Genomic DNA, 10673 nt, shown 5'->3' on the forward strand with positions numbered 1-10673 from the left:
CCTCTGGGGTGGGGCGCAGGGGCTGTTTACACAGGGACCCCTCGCCCGGTGCAGAGATGCGGCCCCTCTGGGGTGGGGCGCAGGGGCTGTTTACACAGGGACCCCTCGCCCGGTGCGGAGATGCGGCCCCTCTGGGGTGGGGTGCAGGGGCTGTTTACACAGGGACCCCTCGCCCGGTGCGGAGATGCGGCCCCTCTGGGGTGGGGCACAGGGGCTGTTTATACAGGGACCCCTCACCCAGCCGCCTCTGGTGTTTAATAACCACACAGCAACGCTGAACCACAGCTCCCCCCACCTGCCCCCATGGGGTGACTTGCTGGGGCTGCCTCCCACCAGGCCTGAGTGTGGGGAAGGAGGGGTCTGTCAGGGCCATGGCGGTGGGCGTCCCTATCCCCAGGGGGTGTGGGGTCATTCAGATGGTGTGCAGAGCTCCCGCTGGTAACGCGTGGCGAGGGGGCTCCCCTCTCAGGCCCTGGGTGCCCGGAGACAGACACAGCGCTGGAGCCCAAGCCCCAGGGCACGGCTGCCCTCGGGGATGGTGCCCAGCAGGGCCACAGGAAACCAGCGAATCTCCTGCAAGGGGACCCTGGGGGCGGCTCAGCGTGACCCAGGCCACTGGCCAGGCTCTCCCCCCGGCGGACACTCGTCTCCGGGTGCCCCCACCAGGCCGGTCCACTGAGGCCAGAAGTGCCACTTACCTTCTGCTGGTGCTGGGGGGCTCTGGGCTGCGGGCTGGGGACCTGCGGCAGAGGAGCCCCGGTTAGCAGGACAGACGCGCCAGGGAAAGGCCCCCCACACCCTGCCTCCCTCTGGGTCTGCCCCCCCCACGGCCATGCTCCCCCAACAAGCCCCCACCTGGGGCCCACTGCTGCGGGAGAAGCACACGCTGCCATGCCAGCTGCTCCCGCTCCAGCCCCCCGCGCTCACAGGGCCTGGGCCCCCGCACAGCAGGGGAGGCGGGATCCCCCTCCAACACCCAGGAAGCTGCTGTTTGCCCTGAGTCACCCAGCCCAAAGCTCAGAGGCTCAGCTCCATGCCAGCATCTGCCAGCCCTGGCCTAGCGAGGGACGTGGGCCGCGGGTGCAGAGAGCGCATGGCTGGGTCGGGAGGGGCATGCCTGGTCCATGTGGGCCAGCGCTGGTAGAGCCGTGGGAGGGGTGTGCAGAGCACAGGGCCGGTGCCAGGTCAGCACACACCCTGGTCTGGGGCCACAGGGCTGGGCTGGGGGTTGGTGCAGGGGGTCTGTGTCCTATGGAGCACGGGGCTGTGGGGCTGGGTGGGGAACCAGCCCTGTGCAGACTGGCGTGGAGCAGGGATAGTCTGGGATCCTTCCCCTGCCCGGCTCGTCCACTCACCTCTCCTGCCGGCCCCAGGGCTGAGGAAGGTCAGATCTGCGTAGGTGCAGCTGTCCGGGTCCTCTGCTGGAGACACAGGCAGCTGCCTTACAGGGGAGCTGGGCCCAGGCTGGGGCAGGGCCTGGGCAGGAGGCAGCCCATTGGCATGAGCAGCTGGCTGGCAGGGAAAGCAGGTATCGGCCTCACCAGGCTGAGCTCTCCCTACGCTCTCCCTTCCTCCTGGCGAGGAAAAGAGAAAGGAGCATGAACTCCGGGAAGGCACGTGTGTGAATGTAATGGGGCCAAGAAAGCAGGTGATGAGCATCGAGCTAAAGACACAAAAACTAACAGCCAAAAATTTTGTAAGTAAATCAGAAGCAGGAGGCCTGGCAAACTATTAGTTGGGCCGCTGGATGCTGGAGGTGCTAAAGGAGACTCAAGGAAGACAAGGCCATTGTGGAGAAGCTGAATGAATTCTTTGCATCAGTCTCCACTGCAGAGCATGGGGGGGATTCCCACACCTAAGCCATTCTTTTTAGGTGACAAATCTGAGGAACTGCCCCAGACTGAGGTGTCATTAGAGGAGGTTTTGGCACAAATGGATAAACTAAACAGCAATAAGTCACCAGGACCAGAGGGATCCCCCAAGAGTTCTGCAGGAACTCACATGTGAAATTGCAGGACGACTAACTGGTATTTAACCGATCATTTAAATCAGCTTCTGTACCAGATGCCTGGTGGATAGCTAAAGTAACAAATGATTTTTAAAAAAGGCTCCAGAGGGGATCCCGGCAATTACAGGCCAGTAAGCCTGACCTCAGTACTGGGCAAACTGGTTGAAACCTTAGTAAAGAACGGAATGATCAGACACAGAGATTAACGCAGTTTGTTGTGGAAGAGTCAACATGGTTTTTGTAAGGGGAAATCATGCCTCCCCAAGCTATTACAATTCTTTGAGGGCGTCAAACATGTGGACCAGGGTGGACATAGTGTACTTGGACTTTGAGAAAGCCTCTGACAAGGTCCCTCACCAAAAGTTCTTAAGCAAAGTGAGCTGTCATGGGATAAGAGGGAAAGTCTTCTCTGGGATCAGGGATCAGTAACTGGTTAAAAGAGAGGAAACAAAGGGTAGGAAAAATGGTCAGTTTTCACAGTGGAGAGAGATAAATAGCGGGCCCCCCAGGGATCTGTCCTGGGACCCCTGCTGTCCAACATTCATAAATGATCTAGAAGAACGGGTTAACAGTGAGGTGGCAAAGTTTGCAGATGATACAAAACTACTCAGGATAGTTAAGCCCCAGGCAGACTGTGAAGAGCTACAAAAGGGTCTCTCAAAACTGGGTGACTGGGCAACAAAATGGCAGATGAAATTCAGTGTTGATCAATGCAAAGTAATGCACATTGAAAACCATCATCCCAACTAGCCATAGCCAGTGACGGCGTCTAAATTAGCTGTTACCACTCAAGAAAGATCTTGGAGTCACTGTGGATAGTTCTCTGAAAACATCCACTCAATGTGCAGGGGCAGTCAAAACAGTGAACAGAATGCTGGGAATCATTAAGAAAGGTATAGAGAATAAGGCAGAAAATATCATGTTGCCTCAATATAAATCCATGGGACGCCCACAGCTTGAATACTGCGTGCAGATGTGGTCCCCTCATCTCAAAAAAGATCTATTGGAATTGGAAAAGGTTCAGAAAAGGGCAACAAAAATGATGAGGGGTTTGGAACAGCTTCCGTATGAGGAGAATTAATCAGACTGGGACTTTTCAGCTTGGAAAAGAGACGACTAAGGGGGGATATACGACAGAGGTCTATAAAATCATGACTGGGGTGGAGAAAGTGAACAGGGAAGCATTATTTACTCCTTTACATAACACTAGAACCAGGGGTACCCAATGAAATTAATAGGCAGCAGGTTTAGAACAAACGTAAGGAAATACTTCACAGTCAACTGGTGGAACTCCTTGCCAGGGGATGTTGTGAAGGCCGAACGTATAGCTGGGTTCATAAAAGACTAAGTTCCTGGCAGTCCCGGGTTTACAATGGTGCCAGTGGTGCCATGGAGCCAGGCCCATGCTCAGAAGGGGCCCCAGCCTGTTCCACTCGCACTGCGCCCTGAGATCCCGCCAGCCCGCTGCCCCCCCCCCAAATCACTGCTCCTCTCAGCCTGCCCACCGGCTGGCCAAGGGCTCTTCTCCACCCCCTGGCCTCACCTGTCGGCTCCTCTCTGCCCCCAGCCAGACCCCAGGGCACCTCCGGCTCTGGGCAGTCTCTGCTTCCCACCGCCTGTGGGCCCCACCTGTCTCCCCGGCGCTGAGCTTCCTGGGACTGGGGCAGAAGCCTGGCCAGTCTCAGCTGGGGGGGCAATGCACTGGGCTTGGCTGGGCCTCTCCAGGCAAGGCGTCTTGAGGGGGCCCGGCTGGGGCAGGTCCTGGCCTGGCTGATCGCACCACTCCCGAGGGTCCGGAGCGATTCCCCGCCCCGGGACCAGCCCTGGCTGCGCTGCCGGCTCAGCCCGGCAGACACAGTCTCCTCCCAGAGGGCCGGGGAGTGTGGCCGAGAGGCAGGGCGTGGGGGAGGGGGTCTCTTAGGGGTCTGGGGGGGGTGCTGGGCTGTGAGGGGGCAGGGAAGATGTGCTGTTGGGGCACTAGGGATTGGGGGTTCTGTGGGGGTGCTGGGCACTTGTGGTGGGGCTGTGGGCGGGGGGGGGGGGTGCTGGGCAGGGCTGGTGTTCTGCAGGGTGCTGTGCATTTGTGGAGGAGGCCTGGGGGGCACTGGGCATAGCGGGTCCAGGGGGGCTCTTGCCATAGGGAGTTTGCGGGGGTGCTTGTGTTGGGCAGGGGGGCTGTGTGGCGTGGCATGGGCCAGCCCCCGAGGGGAAGGGGCACGCTGACAGCACAGGGCTGGGCGGGCCAGTGTGCATCTGGCAGCTGCTGGTTTGTAAATAGTGCCCGTGCACTGGGCTGGGCGGAGCGGGGCTGCCCCTGCCATGCCATGCCCCATTACCCCTGGCTGGCCCCTCGCTCTGGGGACTGACCTCCCCGCACCAGGCTCCTTTGCCTCCATGGGGGCCATCAGTGGCTACTAGGCAAGATGGTCAGGAATGCAACCCCATGCTCCAGGTGTCCCTAAACCTCTGACTGCTGTGCGATTGGGAAGGGGCGACCAGGGATGGGTCACCTGTCCTGGGCACTCGCTCCGGGGCACCGGGCACTGGCGCTGTCGGCGGCCCAGACACGGGGCTAGATGGACCCTTGGTCTGACCCAGTCTGGCCGTTCTTATGCACAGGCAGGGAACGGCTTCATTTGTGTGTGGGGGGGGGGCAGGGCTGGGCAGCCCTCGGTGCCCTTTGCACCCTGGGGCGGCAGGGAGGTGACACCTGGCTCCATGCAGCTCCCCAGGGATGCACGACACACACATGGCAATGGGGCAGCTGGTCAAACCTGCCGCGTTTGGTGAAGGCCCTTTTGACTTGCGCGGGGGGTTGGGGGCTGTGCAGGGGGCTGGGCCTGCCTGGCTCATTCAGATTGGTTGTGGGGGGGGTGGAGCAAGTTTTGATGCCAAAATATTTTGTTTTTTAAAGTTACTAATTGTTTGGTACTTCTGCGGGGGGAGGGGAATCACTTGAAAAGAGTGGTCTGATCGGCAGATACTTGGTATGCCCCCCCTCCCCCATCCCCCCAATGTCCCCCGCGCCCTCCCCAGTCCCCCACATGCCCCCCCCATGTCCCACACACCCTCCCCAGCCCCCTCCACCCCTGCCCCCACCCCCAATGTCCCACACGCCCTCCCCAGCCCCCCATGCCCCCCCCACGAGAGGTGTGGCGAGGTGCCATTGGCCTGGAATGCTACCTATGCCCCCCCCGGGACCCCCAGCCCCATGCAGCTGGCCCAGGGCCATGCCCGGCTTCTACCTGTGCAAGGTGCATCCTGGGTGAGGCCCACCGGGGCTGCCGGCTCCCTGGGAGAAGGAAGCAGGTTAGACACGGGAGCTAGGCCCGACTGCCCAGGGAGAGACCCAGCCCAGCCCCCCCATAGCACCATCCCTGGCACACACTCTGGGGGCGCCCCCGGGCCAGCCCAGCTGCTGAGCCCAGACAGACCCAGCCTGGCCCCACGAGCCCATGGCGGGCTGGGGGGGCATTTAGTCTCATTCCAGCCATGAGCAGAGCAAAGTCCCCAGCGCAGCCCCGCGCCCTGCTGTGGTCGGGGGTGCAAAGAACCAGTGTGCAGGGGGCAGCACCAGTGCGGGGCACGAGTGGGCAAGTGGCACAGGGTGGTGCAGAGATCATGGTGTCACAGACCCCACCTGGCCTCACACACCCGCTCTCACACACAGCCCTCGCACGCCCACCCAGACACACCCTCTGCCCTTACACACCTGCCCAGACACATACAATGACCCACTGACACCCCCTGCCCTCACACACCTGCGTGCACACCCACCCTTCCCTTGCACACCCACCCAGATACACCCCCTGCTGTTGCACACCTGCCAAGACACACACAACCACCAACTGATACCCCCTTCCCTTGCACACCTACCCAGACACACACCTGCCCCCACACACCTGCCCAGACATGCACCCTGCCTTTGCACACCCACCCAGAGACACACGACCATCCACTGATACCCCCTGTCCCTGCACACACATCCAGACACACACCCTGCCCTTGCACACCTGCCCACACCCTGCCCTCACATACCCGCCCAGACACACCTACGCATATGCACCTGCCCACACGCAACCACCCACTGATACCCCGTCCCCACACACACATCCAGACACACACCCTGTCCTTGCACACCTGCCCACACACACCCCCTGCCCTCACATACCCGCCAGACACACCTACACATATGTACCTGCCCACACGCAACCACCCACTGATACCCCCGTCCCCGCACACACATCCAGACACACACCCTGTCCTTGCACACCTGCCCACACACACCCCCTGCCCTAACATACCCGCCAGACACACCTACACATATGCACCTGCCCACACGCAACCACCCACTGATATCCCCGTCCCCGCACACACATCCACACACACCCCCTGCCCTCACATACCCGCCCGAAACACCTACGCATATGCACCTGCCCACACACAACCATCCACTGACACAGGCACCTACTGACACCCGCTGTCCTAGCACACCCGCCCACTGAGACACACACTGAGGCCTCACACACATACACACTCCATACACCCTGCCCTCACACACTTGCCTAGACACACCTGCCCACACACACACCCTGCCTTTGCACACCCACCCCCTGACACTACCACCCAGGCCATGCACACCCACCTACTATGCACTCCCAGCCCTCACACACCCACCTAGGCACAAACCCAGTGACACAAATCCTGCCCTTGCACACCAACCCAGACACACACCAGGCCCTCACACATACACTGACACAGACCCCCTGCTCTCACACACCCACCCAGGCAGACACATACAGGCCTTGCACACCCACCCCCTATGCACACCATGTCCTCGCACATCTGCCAAAACACACTCCATTGACAGACCCACCTAGACACACCCGCTCCCCTTCCACACCCACACCCACAGGCACCATGAGGACACTCACCTCCCCGGGACCCGGCAACAGACTGTAAGAGAACAAGGTGGAGAAGTCGGAGATGGTGCCGGTCCCGCACCCCCTGCCCACCCCCACAGTTCTGGAGCCTGCGGCACTGCAGGGACCAGGTGCCATGGAAACATGGCTGTGAGCAAGGGGCAGTGCCAGGAATCCGCCCCCACCCCACAGCACCGGGGCGGACAGGGCTGGCTGGGGGAGGGAGTGCCGCACCTCAGCCCTGGGGTTCCCAGCAGTGCCCGCTGGGACCCTCTCCCCACTCAGCCCCCAGGCACCTGCAGGGCCCATCGGGTTCTGGGCTCTGGGCAGGGGGCTGCTGGGGATCGCCCTGTGTGGGCAGCGCACTGTGGGGCGGAGGGAGGGAGGGCTTCACTGCAGCGTGGCCTGGTTTGCTGGGGGGCTCTGGGGGTGGCGCTGAGCTGAGGCCCTCGCTGCAGCCACTCCAGCCGATGCCTGCCCTGGCCCGGGCCCGCTGCGGGGGCTGCTGCAGTGCCAGGCGGGCTGGGTGCGCCTCACCCCTACCTTTCCATCGGGCGCAGAAGGCAAGCAGCAGGAGGACGGCGAGCAGGAACAGGGCTGCTGGGAGGAGGATGGTAAGCAGCAGGGGCAGCCCCCTGGGTCCCTGGAGCCCCACGAGCACCGAGCTCTCAACCCGGCCATGCACGTTCTCCGCCCGGCAGGTGTAGGTCCCGTTCCGGCTCACGGACACCTCCTGCGTCGTCCGGTTCCAGAGCCCAGGGGTGTCCTGCAGCTGCACCACCTCGCTCCCCGCCGGCCCCAGCCATGTGATGTTGGGCACAGGCTTCCCCGCGGCCGTGCAGGCCACCCGCACAGGGAGGGGCCCGGGGAACAGCGTGAGGTTGAGGATGCTGGGTTGCGCTGTGGGGAGAGGAGAGGAGGGAACGATGGGGAGCAGGCAGCCCGTGGGGGGCTGGGATCGCCCTCCCCATCTGCCTTGGGGCTGGGCACTACTGAGACACCCCCCACTGGGGCAGGGAAAAGGCCTGGGGCCTTTCAGGGTGTCTGAGCCATGGCAGAAAGCAATCCCCTGGGCAGGCCCTGCCCGGGCACGCAGCACAGGGGCAGATGCCAGGAAAGCTGCCCGTCTGTGCCCACAGCAGGCAGGGGACAGGCGGGTGGGGGCCCTGACACAGGCTCCATGCTGCACTCTGCCTGCAGATGGCTCCGGGCACTGGGGGCTCTGCCCGGGGCCATTCTCAGAGGGGGGCAGCCCCAGCCCTGGGAGCGAACGGACCTCAGAGCCCCCCGCACCACATACATCCCTCCCCTGCCTGCACCAGGGTGCGGCCAGCGGCAGGGCCCTGGCTGGCAGAGAGCGCGTGACCCCAGGATTGCCTAGACGGGCTCCAAGGGCTCAGCACCCTGACCCTGGGCACGGTACCTTCCACGGTGAGCGTTACCCCAGGGCTGCGCTCGTAGGCCGCTCCCTTTACACCTAGGAGCACCACGCGGCACTTGTACTCCCCGCTGTCCTCGAAGCGCAGCCCTGCGATGCGCAGGGAGAGGCTGTGCCGCCGGGGGTCCCCGGCCAGGCGGAAGCGCCCACTCGGCTCCTGACCCCTCGTGCAGTTCTCGAAGCTGCCGGTCTCAGTGCTGTGGTTGTTCACCAGGCATTGGAAAATATCGGGCTTCCAGATCACCTGGATTTTACCCATGTAGTCATGGAGCGGGTGTGTGAAGGTGCAGGGCAGCACAATGGAACCTCCTCTCAGCCCCGTTATCCGTGGGGGCACATGCATGCTCCAGATGGGCTCTGCCCAGCCGCCCCGCAGAGCGCCCCCTAGAGACACAGACAGAAGGTGTGATGGGATGTGAACTCTATTACAGCGTTCAGCCACCCGGGGGCGCTGAGTCTAAGCTAACCTGGGCCCTACCGATCAGAGCATGATCAACACATCTGGTGTGTCTCTCTCTAGAAAGGAAGCTCTGTAGCCAGCCCATATCTGGCATGGAAGAACATGGTGTCAGGAGTAAACTAAGAACAGAGATGGAAAGAAAACAACAAGAGAGGTTGCAAACAGAAGGAACAAAGCAACAAAAGCTGCAGGATCTAATCAACATGCCACTCTCCAATGACCCAGAGAACTTCAGCTTTGAGGTCAGTATTTTGCAAGGGTTTGAATTGCAAACAAACTCCACAAAGACACCGGAGATATACAGGTATCAACTTTAATGTGTGCTATGGGGAAGCAGGCAGAGCAGATAGTTAAATCCTTTGGCTTTACTGAAGACAGTTACAAAGATGACTAGGAAAGGGTTCTGGCTGTGTTTGATGCGCACTTTACACTGCAGGGAAATGAGGTCTATGAAAGGTGTGTTTTCACCAGAGAATTCAAGGAGCAGGGGAAATGCTGACTGTTTTATAAGAGCTCTGCGTGCATTGGCTGAAAACTCTGATTTGGGAAAAACAAAACATGAAAATATCAGAGACAGGCTGGTTACTGGGTTAACAGATAAAAACCTTTCACAGCAGCTACAGCTGAACAGAGATTTAACCCTACCCACAGCGGTACAGATAGCAAAGCAGGCTGAACTAGTCCAGCAACAGAACAAAAGGCAAGAGCGACTTGAAACACCTGAAACTAGCTTAGAAACTGTAAACAGACACTTGTTAAAGGTCATTGTCATAAAAAAAAACCCAAGGTAAAGAGAGAGAACTTTCCTGACTAGGAGGGACAAATTCAAGCCTACGTGCACAAGGTGTGGAAAAAGTTATGTCCCAAGAGAAGATGCATGTCCAGCCACAGGCACACGGTGTAATAAACGCATGAAATATGGACATTTTGCAGCTGTTTGCCACAGTTGGCTGGTATTACTGACAATCAAGAACCGTTGTTTCTCAGATCTATCACTTGTGATGACACCGAGCCGGCCTGGAGGGTGAACCTGAATATTCCGATGTGACAAACTGAGATTTTCCCTTGTTACGTTGTATGTGAGTCTTACTATCTTGTATGACTACTGTGTGGAGACGTCAGGGATGGTGCCAGTGCCAGCCTGGGCCTGGTCCTGCACCCCCTGCCCACCCCCACAGTTCTGGGGGCTGCAGATACACCTTGTGACTCAGTAAAGTATGCAGGGACTTGCCCATGTGACTCCAAACTTCATTTTGCTGTAATTTTCACAGTAAGAACAAAGAGGAGTTCTTACACCTGGAAAAGACTATAAAAGGCTGATGCCTCATCTCCATCTGGTCTTCAATCCTGCTTCATACTCTGGAGGAACTTTGCTACACTGAAGCTCTGAACAAAGGACTGAATGACCCATCCCAGCTGGGGATGTTCTCCAGAGACTTGATTTGAACCTGCCGTTTATTCCATCCCTGCTACAAGCCTGAACCAAGAATTTTGCCATCACTGTCTGTCATTGATTCCATTGAACCCATTCTAGCTCTCATCTCTATTTCTTTCCTTTTATGAATAACCCTTTAGATTTTAGATTCTAAAGGATTGGCAACAGCGTGATTTGTGGGTAAGATCTGATTTGTATATTGACCTGGGTCTGGGGCTTGGTCCTTTGGGATCGAGGGAACCTTTTTTCTTTTACTGGGGTGTTGGTTTTTATAACCATTCATCCCCATAACGAGTGGCACTGGTGGTGATACTGGGAAACTGGAGTGTCTGAGGGAATTGCTGTGTGACGTGTGGTTAGCCAGTGGGGTAAAACCAAAGTCCTCTCTGTCTGGCTGGTTTGGTTTGCCT

General features: G+C 59.3%; 1 protein-coding gene across 1 annotated transcript; it reads right to left on the bottom strand.

Moving 5' to 3' along the window:
• Nucleotides 1–597: 597 nt before the first annotated feature.
• Nucleotides 598–8869, bottom strand: LOC141987121 (sialic acid-binding Ig-like lectin 15). The gene is made up of 5 exons (XM_074952159.1): nt 8866–8869; nt 8354–8752; nt 7474–7830; nt 1356–1574; nt 598–740 (listed from the first exon to the last, which is right to left on the bottom strand). The coding sequence occupies exons 1-5, from the start codon at nt 8867–8869 to the stop codon at nt 598–600; spliced, it is 1122 nt and encodes a 373-aa protein (XP_074808260.1).
• Between the last annotated feature and the right edge of the window lie 1804 nt (nt 8870–10673).

This window comes from Natator depressus, chromosome 5 (genome assembly GCF_965152275.1).
Source record: "Natator depressus isolate rNatDep1 chromosome 5, rNatDep2.hap1, whole genome shotgun sequence".
Taxonomy (NCBI): domain Eukaryota; kingdom Metazoa; phylum Chordata; order Testudines; family Cheloniidae; genus Natator; species Natator depressus.

Excerpts from the sequence above, each read along its gene's own strand:
- LOC141987121 (XM_074952159.1), bottom strand. Across the intron at positions 7,831-8,353 it reads GGTAACGCTCACCGTGGAAG|CGCAACCCAGCATCCTCAAC; the intron begins GTACCGTGCCCA and ends CTCTCCCCACAG. Across the intron at positions 1,575-7,473 it reads CTTCTGCGCCCGATGGAAAG|GAGGAAGGGAGAGCGTAGGG; the intron begins GTAGGGGTGAGG and ends TTTCCTCGCCAG.